Source organism: Cupressus sempervirens, chromosome 8, assembly GCF_028749045.1.
Source record: "Cupressus sempervirens isolate cs-2001-9-10 chromosome 8, ASM2874904v1, whole genome shotgun sequence".
NCBI lineage: Eukaryota > Viridiplantae > Streptophyta > Pinopsida > Cupressales > Cupressaceae > Cupressus > Cupressus sempervirens.
Genome location: NC_143125.1, coordinates 475,473,521 through 475,488,833, shown reverse-complemented (window position 1 = coordinate 475,488,833; position 15,313 = coordinate 475,473,521). Strand labels below are relative to the sequence as shown.

Sequence of the window (15,313 nt, the reverse complement as noted above, 5' to 3'; positions counted from 1 at the left end):
TTCAATATTATTAGTGTATGAAATTCGGAATTACTTTCAGAAATTGTCCAGAAAGGGAAAAAATCCTAGCTTCCTTAGATGAAACAAAAGATGAAAGTTTGTTATTTTATGCTGCTCTATCAAGTGAGATGAAATCCAACGAAAATGTTTAGATTTAAAAAGCCCAACCTGGCTCAATCTGATAACTAGCTAGGTGTAAAGAATTTCGTCTATGTTTCTTAAAAAAATTTATAGTTTAACTCCTTGGTTCCTTGAAACATACAAATTCCTTTGATTTCTTATAACAATTAAATGCACATAGACAAACAGAATTTATCTAATCAATGTACAAGAACACTTCTCTTATTTCCTTGTATGTTGCCAGCTATACAATTGTTGACCGATTTATTTAATTATTAAAAAGTGGCAACAGATGGTATTATTCTAATAATCTTTTCCCTTTATTCTCAATATCACGGTAGAGGGAAGAAAGATACACAGCCACAAAATACTTTCTGTTTTTTTTATTAAAAAAAAACAATGTATAACCTGGTAAAGAGGTCGCATGATAACTGCCCACACAGCACATTGACCCTCACACAAATTGGATGTTGACCCACTTGATTGTTGGATGAGACCGATATCGCAAGAGGTCTGACGTCTATGAAATGAGTTAAACACTGATCAATAATGGCAGATCGCAGGTGAGTGATGGGCGCCTGGGTTACGGGATTGCGTGCAGCTGTTAGGACAGTCCTCAGGCAATTGGCTACGAATTGCAGACCTGATATATGATGCCTCTAGACCTAGGATAATGGTATCAGCTCAAGATGCACCCAGTTTGATCACCACAAACAAGAACGCTGCTCCCAAATATCTATCGGCAACTTCTAAATTCCCAATGCTGATTTTCTTTACTGTCACAGCAAATTAATAACAGATTTTCAACCCCTATCTCTCTTCACCATTCATTAAATTCTTCCTTCACACAATTCTCCTTAAGACACAAATCAAACAGTTGGAGAAGTTGACAAATTGCTATACAGTAGCAATATTCAGAGATAAATCCCAGAATCTCACAAACCCTTGGCCAGTCAACCAATCAAGAAGATATGATAATCAAGATTATTTTGCACAAATGATATCTCCTGGCCACAGATAAATACAGTAAGGAGATCCAACCAATGACCAAATCACTTTACCTCAACAGTGATTTCAAACAATCTTCAAAAACTCAAAAACCCTTATACTTCAACAAGGGCACACAATTCAGAACTTAGGAAAGCCACAAAGGTAACAAAAGCAAATATATATCCAAGCGCCCTTTCCCAATGAAATGAGCTCTCATTTATAATCTTTCATTGGCCAAAGTTTCCTAAAAAAATTCACTTCTGAAATTGTGGAAGTTTCCCAAAAGAACTCACCACTTGAAACTTTCCAACATACTTTTTAGAAATATCTCTTAATGTCATTATTATAATAATATAAATATCATCATAATAATGCAACTTGAATAAATAAGAGCTCATGCAATTATTAACCTTATTTACTGCACATGACGACCAACTGCCAAAGCCATCCACTGCACTGCCAAAAATAGACTTACTAAAAATAATAATTCCACAACTGGGAACCCCAAAACACCCCGTCAACTCACGAGGGTCGCTATGATGAGCTAACTCCATCAACTGCATAGACTTGCCAAAATCGGGAACATTATAGTAGATAATAGATAGCGGTGCATCCCGACATATAACAGGATTCAGAGATAACTTTGAAACTTTTGGAAATTATCTCACTGAAGGAGTCACCATTGGAGACAACTCCGCATATCCAATAAAAGGAATTGGGACCTATTCTATACAACTAAGAACTGGGGTTACACTAAAATTGAAAGATCTTATTTTCGTACCAGGCATAAAAAGAAATCTAGTATCGATCTCTGGACTTGTTGATAAAGGGTTTCTAGTCACCTTCAATGAAGAGAAAGTATTGTACTAGCCTAAAAACACTAATCCCAAGAATGCTATCACCATAGGGACTAGAGACGGGACCCTATATAAACTATGCAACATTCAAAAGCAAGCTCTAAGCCATTAAGTGACAAATTCCAATGAAGTATGGCATAGAAGGCTTGGACATACTGGATTCAGTTCACTTCCAAATACAGAAAAAATCACCACTGGAACACCTAGCTTAAAGTCAAAACATATAGGCACTTGTTAAAAATTTGCTTTAGGAAAGAATATAAAAAGACCTTTTCCTCCTAGTGAACACAAATCTAAATCTCTTACTACATAATATTCATTGATGATCTCTCTAGGAAAACCTAGATCTATTTTTTAAAGGTCAAAGAATCAAATGAGGTGCTATCAAAATTTAAAGAGTTCAAAGAAATAGTGGAAAATCAAACATCAAAAACGAATTAAAACGCTACTATCAAACAATGGAGAAGAATATACTTTTGAAAATTTCAAATCTTATTGGATCTCTGTTGGGATTAAGAGGGAGTATACAGTAACTTATAATCCTCAACAGAATGGGGTAGTAGAAAGAAAAAATAGAACCATTGTTGAAGCAACAAAAGCCATGCTTCATGATCAAAATTTACATTTCTCATTTTGGGTAGAGGCCACCAATACAGCCGTATACATTCAAAATAGATGTCCACACTCAATACTAGAAATCATGACTCCTGAAGAATTTTTTACAGGAACTAAACTTGACTTAAGTCATCTTAGAATATTCGGTTGCTTTGTTTACATTCACATACCTAAAGAAAAAAGTACCAAGTTAGAACCATTCGAGAAGAAAGGAATATTTGTTGGGTACAATGAGAACTTCAAAGGGTATAGAGTCTATGTACCTGGACAAAGATCAGTTGAAGTGAGCAGAGATATCATATTTGAAGAAAACACTGCTTTAAAACTATCTACAAGTACAAAAGATGAGCACATCACAGACTTAGATGAAAATCTACAAACTGAAATTCAGAGGGAGAACATATTAGAAGAGAATGAATCATTACCAGATATAGATAATAGAGACATCATTAATATCAAGATAAGGCCATTATGGGCAAGGAAAATGATTGAAGAAAATAATGTTGAAGCAGAGGAAATTTCCAGGGAAAGCAAGAAAACTAGAAACAAATCTTGTTACACCTCGTTAGTAACTGAGCTTACTAAATCTGAATGGTCAACTATTGAAGCTCTAACCTATCAAGCTTGGAAAGATGCTACGGTTGAGGAATATCAATCTACATTACAAAATGATGTTTGGGATATTGTAAATAGACCAAAAGACAAATCAGTTGTTTCATCAAAATGGTTATACAAAATAAAATACGCTTCTAATGGCAGATTGAAAAGCATATAGCAAGGTTTGTTGCTCGGGGCTTTTCTTAGAAGGCAAGTATTGATTATAAGGAAACTTTTGCTCCAGTTGCTTGCTACACTTCCATAAGAACAATTATTGAAATTGCAGCATCCAAAAGATGGAAGATACATCAAATAAATGCCAAGACCGCATTCCTAAATGGTGTCATAAATGAAGAAGTATATATTGGACAACCTGAAAATTTTGCTATAAAAGATAAGGATAAATATGTATGTAAACTCAAGAAATCTCTCTATGGCCTCAAACAAGCACCTCAAGCTTGGTATGAAAGGATAGATAGCTACCTCACCAAACAAGGATACTCAAAGAATGAAGCTGATCCTAACATCTACTTCAAAATTTCTAATGATGACATGTTAATACTTGTTTTATACGTTGATGATCTATTGATAACAGGTAATGATCACTTGATTGAAAGATGCAAACAAGATTTTATAGCTGAATTTGAAATGAAGGATTTAGGCCTACTACACTATTTTTTAGGCCTAAAAATCTGTCAAAAGAAAGATCGTATTTTTCTAAATCAAGGGAAGTACACTCAGGACATCTTGACTAGATTTGGAATGATGGACAAGAAACCTCTAACAACTCCAATGGAAACTAATCTACACAAACTAAAAGAAGAAGTTGTGAATTCAAATCCTATTGACCCCACTCTTTAGAGACAGATCATTCGATCATTTATGTATCTTGTAAATACTAGACTTGATATCTGCTATGCCACAAATGTTTTAAGTCATTTTATGTCTAAACCAAAGAAGACTCATTTGATGGCTGCCAAACATATCTTGAGATATGTACGTGGCACTATTGGTCTTGGTTTGAAGTACAAAAATGTAGAGATCAAACTTGAAGGATATATTGATTCTGATTGGGTTGGTTCAATAGAAAACAACCAACAGTCCTCTTGAGTTCTACCAAAGCTGAGTACATGGCAGCCTCCATGGGAGCACCCAAAGCAATATCGCTGAGAAAGCTATTATTTGGACTCTTTGGAAAACAACTAAGTCCTACAGTGATTCATTGTGATTACTAGAGTTGCCTCAAGCTTTCTACAAATCCTATTTTCCACAATCGATCGAAGCACATCAAGACTCCTTATCATTATATAAGAGACATGGTTGACAGAAATGTTATCAAGCTGATTTATATCAGCACAAATGAGCAAATGCAAACATTTTCACCAAGCCTCTGGCAAAGTTGAAAATAGTGTACTTCAAAGGTAAACTTGATATGACAAATTTGTAAGTACATTTGTAAATTAATATATTCTTGACTAATTGAAATTAGATTGTTTGCAAACTTGTGTTATGAAAGGTGACGATCTTTCTTGTGTAAGATCACTATTATAAGGTGACAACCTTATTTATATTTGATCTATCTTCTAACACCAAAAGTGTTAAAGTAAGTGTTATCTTGTTCTTCAGGGCGGATTTCGCCGAACACCATAATTGACCACATTTTAAGCGGTGTATAACCTTGTGTTATAATTCCTTCAATTCCCTTCTTGTTAAAGAGGGAGTGTTAAATATATTAGCTTCATGCTAATTGAAGCAATATATATACATATATTTGATGTATATTTAATCCGATTATTCACACACACACACACACATATAAATATGTAATATCAAAACCTTGTAATACTAACCGATCGAATCTATATATCGAATGAGATAATATGTATCGAATGAGATCAGTATCGGGTGTTGAGTATAACGGATACCATGAACTGTCACCAATCATTAGTTAAGGCTGTGATTATAATGAAGTGAATCGGTATCTTGATCAGTGCTTACTAAGTTATGCATTGGGGTATGGTTACGTAGGGTCATACCCCTACATAAACATATCTCAATGCATACTTATATATATTGCATGAATTTTTTTCAATTCTGAATCAATCAATTAAAAAGGCAATTGCATCTCAGACTAATTCAGATCTGCACATACATATATAACTGTATCAGTACAAAGACAAAAGGAAAATCAATACTTATAATATAAGGCATTTATTTCAGATCAGAAATACATATATATTTATAAGAAATTGAATTGAAGATTGTTCAAGATACTTACATATACAGATTACTAGTTTAGTTACTCTCCACCAATAACGAGCATTGAACTTTACAGCCTAGACATCAAAATGGTAAAGGAAGCACTTTTCGGACTAGGTATCCCAATATCAGTTACACTCAAAGGACTATCACTGATTCAGCTTCTAAACCTTTCCAACTTACTTTCCTTGACAAGGAAGAAGAGAGTTTTGATGTTGATGCTTAGAATCCAATTGTGGATGACATCAGAGCTTGTTATACTCCAGTAAAGAACTCTTCCAAAGGAGGTAAAGAATAATATGTCACCTTCGTAGAGAGGAAGAGGTTCTTGATATTGAAGCTTAGAATCTGGTTGTGGAATAAATTGCACTTTACTATGCTTAAGTACAGAGCTCTTCCAGAGGAGATCCAAAGTAAATGTCAGTCACAAATTTTATGAATATGGAGGTCTTGAAATAGGCCTTGATCATGCTGTTTAGAGAGATTATAACATCCTTGAATAAGTTATCATTTCCTCCTTTGGACGACCTCGAGCTACCTAGAGAGATTTGAAACATACTTAAACAGGTTCATTTCCTACTTTTGATGAATGTAGCAGGTGTACAAGTAGAACTTGGATTTTAGAAGTTTGACATGTGCCTGCCACTTGGGCCAATGATGGAAGATAAGGCAACCAAATTTCTCATTTTCCTTCTTGAGGGTACAGAAAATAAATGGTGGTATCAAATGCTAATTACTCAAGGGCACAAACTTATCAACTCCTGTGATAAATTCAACAAAAGACTTATTGCTAGATTTGATCCGAATGTCCCTGTAGTTCATTTTCAAGAGTTGAAAAAGCTCAAGGAATGCATCATTACATAACATTATTGAAAGAACATTGTGTTGCTCATTTAAGGATTGATTAAACCCTTAAAGGTTTAGTCAAAAGACTCAAACCCTATGAGCCTCCATCTCTACAAAAAGCTATAAAATGATTCTTAGCCCTTGAGTCTTTCATTTTGAAGAGCAAATTCCAGAAAAAAAACATTCCTTCGAAAGAAGCCTTCCCAAAGAGGTAAGAAAATTCCTTGAAGGAAAGAAGATAGGCAAAAATAAATTGAGTAAGAAATTTTGATTCTCATGCAAAGAGTCATGGGTAAAAAGCCATAGATGTCTCAAAGAGGGACAAATACATTATATGAGGTAGTTTCAGATGAATAATCAAGAGGTGGACTGTTAGAACAAGAAAGCGACGAAGAAGAGCCTTTACAAGAAGAAGGAGAAGAAAAGATACTTCAGAAGGTGCTCTTGCCAAACTTTTTATTGCTCCAAGAGTCCAAAACATAAACTTTCATAAGTCTATGAAGTTCTATGCAGACAATGGATTATTGTGCACAATGACTCTAGAGCAACTGATAATTCATTGATGAAGGAGTTGTTGCAAAAATATACATAAAAAACTAAAGACACTGGAAGGCCTTAATGTAATGGTTGCTAGTGAGTTTACAATTCAATGCACAAGAAAGATTCCGAAAGTGAGTTTCTTAGAAAATTATAAGGTAAAAGATGACTTCTATGTTGTCAGCAATGAGCATAGAAAATACTAAAACAGTCTTGACTTAAAAGGCTGCATTCTTTGGGAGAAATTATGCAAACTTTATAACTGTGAACTCAAGCCCCATTCAGGTGGTAAAAACTGCTACTTTACAAAATGTCTAATGGCTTTTAAAAATTGTTTCCTTCAAATGATGGAGAATACTTTATACTATAGTCAAGTTGTACGGGAAGCCCAATGCTTGATTGTATCAACCAATATTTTAAATGGTAAAAAATCATGCCATATCTATGTTCGATCTCTTCTCAACAAGAACAATGTTGCAATCTACATTAAATAATATAGGTGTTACTGTAGGCAAGTGAACTTAAGTGGGGCTAGCAACACCAAGGCACACATTTACAGTCACATCCAGGATTCTAGTAGAGATGGATTTCTCTAACGACCTGCCTAAAAGAATTGGGCTGAAAGTAGGAAATGAAGTCTGGAATCAGCTTATGATAACAAAAAAATTCCCATTTTATTGCTGGAATTGTTTTTATGCAGGAAACATGGCTGTGGAATGTAAGTCCCAAAAGACCCTCGGGGTGTAATACACGGTGGAAGAATACAAATCCTCAACACCAGCTGATTGGATGTTTTCTAGGTTGTGCTCAAAACAGCAACGAAGAAGAAACAGAAAAGGAAAGGAACACAGCTCTATAGCTGAAGCACAACAGTTTAGTGATTCTGGAAATGGTAAAACAACAAATGATGTGCACAACAAGGATGAGTATATTTAGAAAGGTGTTGATACCTCACAAGATGCTGTTTCAGAAAATTTCAATAAAGAGAAAACACTGAACCTGTTAGCCATATCATCTAACAATCAGGTAGAATATTCAGAAAAGCTGGGGCTCCTAGAGCCAGGTCCATTCTAAATCAGAGGGAGAATTCACCTCAGAGATCAGGACAAATAACAAGAATTTTGGAGAGGATGATTCTAACCAGTTCTCTCCAAAACAAAAAGTTTATAGAATACAATATATAATGTAAAATATCAATGAGAATGGCGCTGAGATCCCATTTTTAATATTGAACTCTGTAGCAGTGTTGCTAATGAGTTCTCATTTCCATTTCATTTTAGTGCTTGTCTGAGATGATCTGAGACAGACTAAAGACACATTTTTAGTTCTTTTTGCCCCTATGTTTGTAGCTTGTTGCTTTTATTTTTGCCAGTAATTGTAATGAATTGTGCTTTGCATTTCAAGGAAGCAGGCCCCAATAGAATCCTCACTGCTTTATCTTAAAAAAAGATGAAAATCCTTCTCAAGTGTCAGATGAATGCAATAGTTAAGTACTTTGTGGCCATGCCTCTTAAACACACCATTGAGATAGCAGAATGTTAATAAATGTTCCAAGATAAGTTCATAAGATAGCCATCTGTTCACTATTATCTGCGACACCTGATGATCATCAGCTTTCCAAAAGCAGTGGCTTGTTATATGCCTTCATTGCCATTCGAATGCGTAATTTTAGTTTATGTGGTGATCAGTATCTGTTGTTACATTCAAGAAGGAAAATGGTTTTGGATTCCAACTGCAAAATGCTTCCTGTCCTTAACAAATTGTATTCACTTTCTGCCTATGAATTCAAAATGTTGGAAAAGCATTATTGCTAGAATAAGAAATTTAAAATGTTAAAATGAAAGTAAATATTCTGAAAACATACAAATGTAAAATAACCCATTGTTCCTGTCATTCTAAAGGTAAACTGACAAAAGCATGTAAAATGAAACTTTTGCCAATTTAACTTATATAATATACAGTATACTAAATACTTAGCAACCTTAAATAAGTTCCAATGAAATGTCTAAAAGTACCTGTCAAACTATTATATGTTTCAAAATGGGCTTCATTTTCCCATTGCCTCCATGTATATATCTGCAAATAAACATTCCTTGATGAATTAATCTAGGCTTTCGCATCTAAGAATCGCCACTGGAAAATGTAGGGAAAAAAAAGAATCGGGGCAATTTATTTACTACTTTAAGTACACTCACAAATCTGATTCTGATAGCAATATTTGTGATAATCATTAGAAACCTTGTATTTGAGAAAACTCAGATAGTGAAGACTAAAATTCAAGATACCACATAGCATTAGCCATTTTCAAATATACAGGATAAATTGTCTGTTCCATACAATTTATACATAGATACAATCTTCTATTGATAAGATTTCAAGCTAAAGTAAACTAGCTCTTGATTAGGCACATCAATTTTAGATATTAGAAAATTAAGGAGTTGGGCGCTAGTATATAGGTTCTTGATTCATTAAATCTGAAGTAAACCATCAATATGTCATTTACAACTCATGGTGTAATGTAATTTAACAAATTGTAAAAGAACTCTAAAAAACAGATTATATTGGACAGCATGCATAATATACCTTCATAGTCCACACAATAATTAGCAAGATGCTTATAGAAGAAAGGATTTATTGACCTTAAGAGTATGCCTTAGCAGAAGACACCCATAATAAGAATTTATCTAGAGTTCTGAGGGTGCAAAACATTGTTGGAACTACAAGTTGAGTATGCAGGATTGTGAAGAACCTCAATGAAAATTTATTAGCCAAATGATTAAACAATGAAAAATTAAAAAGAAGAGACTTCTCAAAATTAATTTCAAATTAATTTGGAGCGTAGACTCTAGAGTGATTGGATACACACCTTGAAATAGAAAACAAAAGGCCTAATTGATAAGTACATCTATTAAAGCTACTTACGGAAAGATATGCTGCATTATGGAAAAGGCAAAATTCAGTCTTTTTATAAACAGACCATTATAAAAAATACATTTAGGTAAAGAGTACAGGAAACATTCACACCTAATAGTAACAGCAATAAATGCAAAGAGACACATTAAGTTGGAAAGCAAAGGAAAGCAGGATTTATCGTTCATTTTAGCAGTTACTTCTGTTATTTTAATATAATTTCCTTTTTTCCTTAAAAAATTTCATTAATAGCCTATTATTTTTTGGGTAGTTGGATTTGGTATGTTACATAATGGTTCAAAACAAAAAAAACAAAAAACAGATAGTTCCCTTCAGGCCAAAATAGCTTCCTTAATACATTACGAAATTGAGAAAAATTAATGGTTGTGGAAGTGGAAAAATGTTTTCCAGGGATCATTTGAGAGGAACGAAGAGGAATTATAGAAACAATAGTACGCGAAGACGCTCTTAGATTATTTCATCTATCATGGCCAGACATTAGTCACAAAATTTAAGCTTCCACAATAAAGGCTAAAGTTACAACTTTACTTTTCAGGGAGACACTCTTACAAAGCAGGAGAAGAAAAGAAGTGAAAAATCGTTGGGGCCTGAAATGCAAACCTGAGAGGTTGCAGGTCAGGTCATCACAGAGAACCGTTCAAGAGATAAAAAGAGGAGCACAAAATAATGGATGCCTGTCTAGGTGCAAGCTAAGACAGTTGAACCATTTTATTTTATAATGTTTTACTGTGTATAATAATTTATCTGGCTTTACTTTTTTTCTAAAAAGGTGATCTTTTAACTTGGAGAATATGATAAATGGGATAGTGGAAATCTATAACTTTGTTAAAACATGATTCTTTGTTTTGGCAGGGAAATAGCTGAAAATTTTATCTAATCATAATATATTGAAAATATATATTCCATCCTTAACCAACGTAAGATAATTTTACATGATACAATTAAAAAAAAAAATTGGAATGTTTTGAATAAAATGATCAGTCAAGACAAAGAGGAATTATATTTTCTCTTCAGTTGCATTTAGTAAACAGATGAGCACCCGAACCTTGACTACAGCCAGAAGCATGGTCAAGCAACTATAAAATACGTGTGTGATTGCCATGATAAATATAAATCGATGCAGTTGCTCAAGACCTTCAAATGAAACAAAAGGCTCATAACCCTGCATTATAAAGAACAAATATGAATAAGCATGTTTACAATGCAATGTTCTTAAAGACAACAACTGTAAATTGTTTTCGTCAGGTCACTTGATTCCATTCAGAAGCATGCACAAAGAATGAAGTTAATGTTAGAAATAGATGAAAGCATAACCAAGCAATTTTTGAAACTAATATTTCTCCCTTACCACATTGTATCAGTACAAATGCAGCAAAACATCTGAAATACTTATCCTATATGCTTGGTTGAATTATACATTGCGCTGAGTAATGTCTTATTGCATGAAATTTATTTATAGAGTCCAAGAATCACTCAATATATCCTGATTGCAGAAATAAGATCAATTAATGATGTTTTACGTGTTTGCAGTTATTTTGCATTGCACTACTCAGAACACGCCTCGATGAACTGTGAACAGTATAATCCAGCTGCTTGTGTCCATGGGATGTAGACCCATTAGATATGTCACTTCCTTCAATCTCAGATCGTGTGCATGGAGAGAAGTTGGTATTATAGTACTTTGATTCAATGCAAAAGTTTGTAATTGAACTTGATGTGACAGTCAGCATCAGAGATATAAAGCCCAATAACATTAGCTCTGTTCCACAAGAAGCCATCAATGAAAGGGAAGTAAGCAATATTAATGATACAAACTAATATAATGAGTAGAATATCATAATAAAAATAATATATAGGATTTCTACACTGACATGGTAACATCTCCAATTAAAATGGGCAAGCCATTCTTTTTTGGGCTATCATAAAATCAGATATCTGAATTTAATCTCCCTCATACGTGGAGATTTTAAACATATAATCAGTTCAATGGGGAAGATAGATTTTTTAGAATATTGTTCAAGACTCAAACTATTTTTTTGATGAATCAAACCTGCTTTCATCTTCTCCACTGCTTCAAACAGAGGCTTCCGTTTGCTTTTATGCAACCACTGCAAGAACGAAAAAATCTGTAAGATGCTTTCAAAAAGAGTAAATCCGGGAGAATGATCAATTTACTCAATAACACACAATAGAAACCTTGGTGACATGAAGAATGATAAAAAGAAAGAAACTTCCCCATTGTTAAAAATGGTCCACATTACAGGTTATATCCTTATAGGAAAAAAATACCCAGTTGATGCGGACCATTTTGATGCTGGGTAAACAGTTATAAGCAAAAGAGCTTGACTGAATTTCTATTGGCATTATAAAAGCACTTAAAATCATTTGATTCGATCATTGAATAAAAATGATTGAAAATATTTGGCACAAAGTCCGTAGAGAGACATCGGGAAAAGTAAAAGTATCACAGACTTGTACTATAACATAGGGCCTCCAGCCATAGAGAAATAAACAAGAGCCAGTGGCCAAGCATATGAGGCAGAGTATTAGTATTAACTATTAAAATGGGTTTGATTCTATCTTCAAACCAATTCCTACTTGGTAATGGAAAACACTCTCGTCAGGTGTGTCTAGAGATGAGACTATTAAGATTTTGCAATTACAGGGCTGCTGTCATGACTCCCCCAAATAGGAGTAATTCCCAGGTCACCAAGATTGTCTGGCCTCCAGTGGCTGGTATACAACCCCTGCTAGAGACTTCTCTGCAGTTGAGTTTGAGCTCAGGCAACTTGATAACCATAAATTAGGATTGAACCTTGAAGATGAAACCAAACAAATTCAAAATCAGATGGCATCCGAGAGAATACAATCTAAGGAATTCCAGCACTGGCTAAGACTAATATCATTCTACTTATTAAGCTTCCTTGTTTGTCAGTATCTATTGATATTGTAGATACTTTTAGATAACATCAATTCCAACACTGAATTGACTCTACCATCTCGCTGAAATGAATTGAAAGTCTTAGCACCAAGATAAGACTTGAAGACTTCAAATGTCTTTTCCACAATTCCTTGAATCCAGGAATCTCACATCTTTGAAAAAATGGCCACTGTATATAAAATTTTCAAAATATTAAAGCTGACCTTCTAAAACCAATGATTGGTGGATGTCTCCAAACTATAAAGTATCCTGTTCTCAGTATTAGGTGAAAAAGTTACCACGCATTCTAGTTATCGAAGAAGGTAATAACAGTGCAGCACGCATCACAAGTTTTGCTGAGCAACCGCAACGAGCAGAGCAAAAAGCAGGCAGTTTCTCACTTCACAGGAAGAGTCATGGCATACAAACAACAAATACAAAGGCCGCCCAGCTCCGTCTGCAGCTCTATGTAAAGGAAACTAGCAAAGGTGTCGACACTAGCTTCATGAATCTATGGAAATTCATCACCTCCAGAAAGGAGGAGCTTTGACTGCAAATGAAGTGCAACTGAGCATGCACAGAGACCTACGATTACAAATGGTGCATGATCAGTTGTGGTCAAGCAACTAATGATGTAGCAGCTGGAAGAGCTTTAGGATAGAGTCATTACTAATGTGGTAGTACGCACTGACAATCTGATAAGTTGTTTCACGAGATTTGAAACATATTTTTTTTATTTCGTCGTGATGAATTCTCAGATACTTTCAAGTCCCAACGTAAGAGTGTTAAGTTGCTGAACATTTCCGTAGTTTAGCACATTGATTTTTGTTTACTTTTAACTGTGTGCGCGCAGAAAGCTCGCATTCGTTAGCAGATACGAAGGAATATATAGTCAGCCTTCACAGTCCAATGATTTAGAAATATATCACTTCTAGCATTAAAAAAAAAATCTGAACGAAAAATAACGGAAAAGAAAAAATGAGTCGTTAGAATACGTAATTGAAAGCTTTATAGCGTAATACTGAAGGACTCATCGGTATCAGAGTAACCCAAGAACAAGTGTGATGCAACAAGAAAGCAAGCCAGAGGTTGTGGAGTATTGAGACCACTGAGATTATATGGAGAGTTAAAAAGGAAGGAAATGCTTTAATTTTTTAATCCCGCCGCAGTGAAATTAAATCCTGATTCTGGTATTGCTTCTAAGCCAAAGGATATCCAGACAAACTTCCAACCCACCATAGCATTCACCAGATCAGTTCAATTACTTCTGGCTTCGAGTAAAACAATTTGGCTCTTCCCTTGTTCCTGTCCCTACCATACAGCTGTGAGGAAATCTGAACAAGCTCCGATCCAATCCTACAAAAAACAAGTCTTATACTCTATCCCAAAAATTTAGAAACCAGGAGCTACAATTAATTTACAATCTGTCTGTCCAAAGAGTTGAGGTTTGAAGATAAAGGGCCCTCTTCCCATGAGAGTGACCTGGTTCAAATCTCAACACCACAATGAAGTTCATAAATACCAGAAAGCTTGTCATGAAAATGAAACCGTGGACTACAAACAAAAATGGGTAAGTGGAGTTGCGGAGTACTGAAAATCGGGTATATTAGCTAGATGTTAGTTGGGGCACACGGATGAACATGTGTCCCTTGTTCAGCCCCACACCCCACTAAGGCACTCCAAACTCTCGATGCCCATCAAATTGGGCCATTTCTGAATCAATGTGGGTACTGGTATTGAGCTATTTTCTAGTAATGCCATTAATACATAACCTGACAACGCTGCTGATTAAAGTAAATTTTCCAAAGCATTACTTACCTGGCTTAAATGGTATATAGAACGTTCCACCAAGAGAGAAAGAGCCACAAAAACTGTGAAGACAGTGGCCAGAGACCATGTTGGTGTCAAGGCCAGAGACCTCTCTCCCACATCAACCTCGCCCATTTTTCTTCCTTGAAATCTATTGCTACCTCATACTCTTTATTCGCCTTCTCACAGAAACATAATGCTAGAAACTAGCGTAAGAGCAGACTTCGGGGATCTCATTCCAGGCATACATTCAATTGAGGAAAAGTTGGAGTTGACTCCTTTGGCCTTTTCAGTCTGCAGTTGAGTCATTTTTATAAAGAAAAATGCCATATTACTGGGTCAGCAGGAGTCGTTGAAGTTTCTTCTGATTTTACTCGAACTTCTTTAGGTGCAGGCGTTAAACAATATTATAATAGTTGCATAGTTGCCAGCTCAAGTTTTGGCTGGTCCAAATTAATGTTGCCCCTGGGAAAATCGGAACATATTCCCACCATTCTACGTGTGTTTGCACTTTCGAAATAAAAGATCTTTTCAGTCTAAAGGACCACCATAAGATCCCTTAAACTAACCGATAAAATGATCGTATTATTTTTTGTATTGTGATCGTATTTGTCACTTTCCTTTTTCATTAAACTAACCGAGGACTTTTACATCAATTTTTATGTAATATAAATTTTTAGTCTACTTTTTTTAATCTTTAATTGTATTTCTTTATTATTATTTAAATAATAATACGTTATATGATTAAAAATAACAATAAAAATGAATAAAATTGTTTTTGGTTTATACAAACTTTTATTAACCTAAAATTTATTAATGTATTATTTTTATC

The 15,313-nt window shown here is 34.7% G+C and overlaps 1 protein-coding gene across 2 annotated transcripts in view; it reads right to left on the bottom strand.

The window, feature by feature from the left end:
• The window catches only part of LOC149543297 (MLO-like protein 14), a 119,940-nt gene extending 104,875 nt beyond the window's left edge, over window positions 1–15,065 (bottom strand). The window contains exons 1-5 of one of the 2 annotated variants that reach the window (XM_089798134.1): window positions 14,491–15,065; window positions 11,803–11,860; window positions 11,273–11,511; window positions 10,798–10,914; window positions 8,837–8,897 (exon numbers count right to left, since the gene is read on the bottom strand). In XM_089798134.1, the coding sequence (XP_089654260.1) occupies window positions 8,837–8,897; window positions 10,798–10,914; window positions 11,273–11,511; window positions 11,803–11,860; window positions 14,491–14,616 (601 nt within the window). In that variant the 5' untranslated portion in view covers window positions 14,617–15,065. The remainder of the gene's footprint in view (window positions 1–8,836; window positions 8,898–10,797; window positions 10,915–11,272; window positions 11,512–11,802; window positions 11,861–14,490) is intronic. The other variant, XM_089798135.1, reaches the window with a different exon arrangement.
• Window positions 15,066–15,313: the final 248 nt, after the last annotated feature.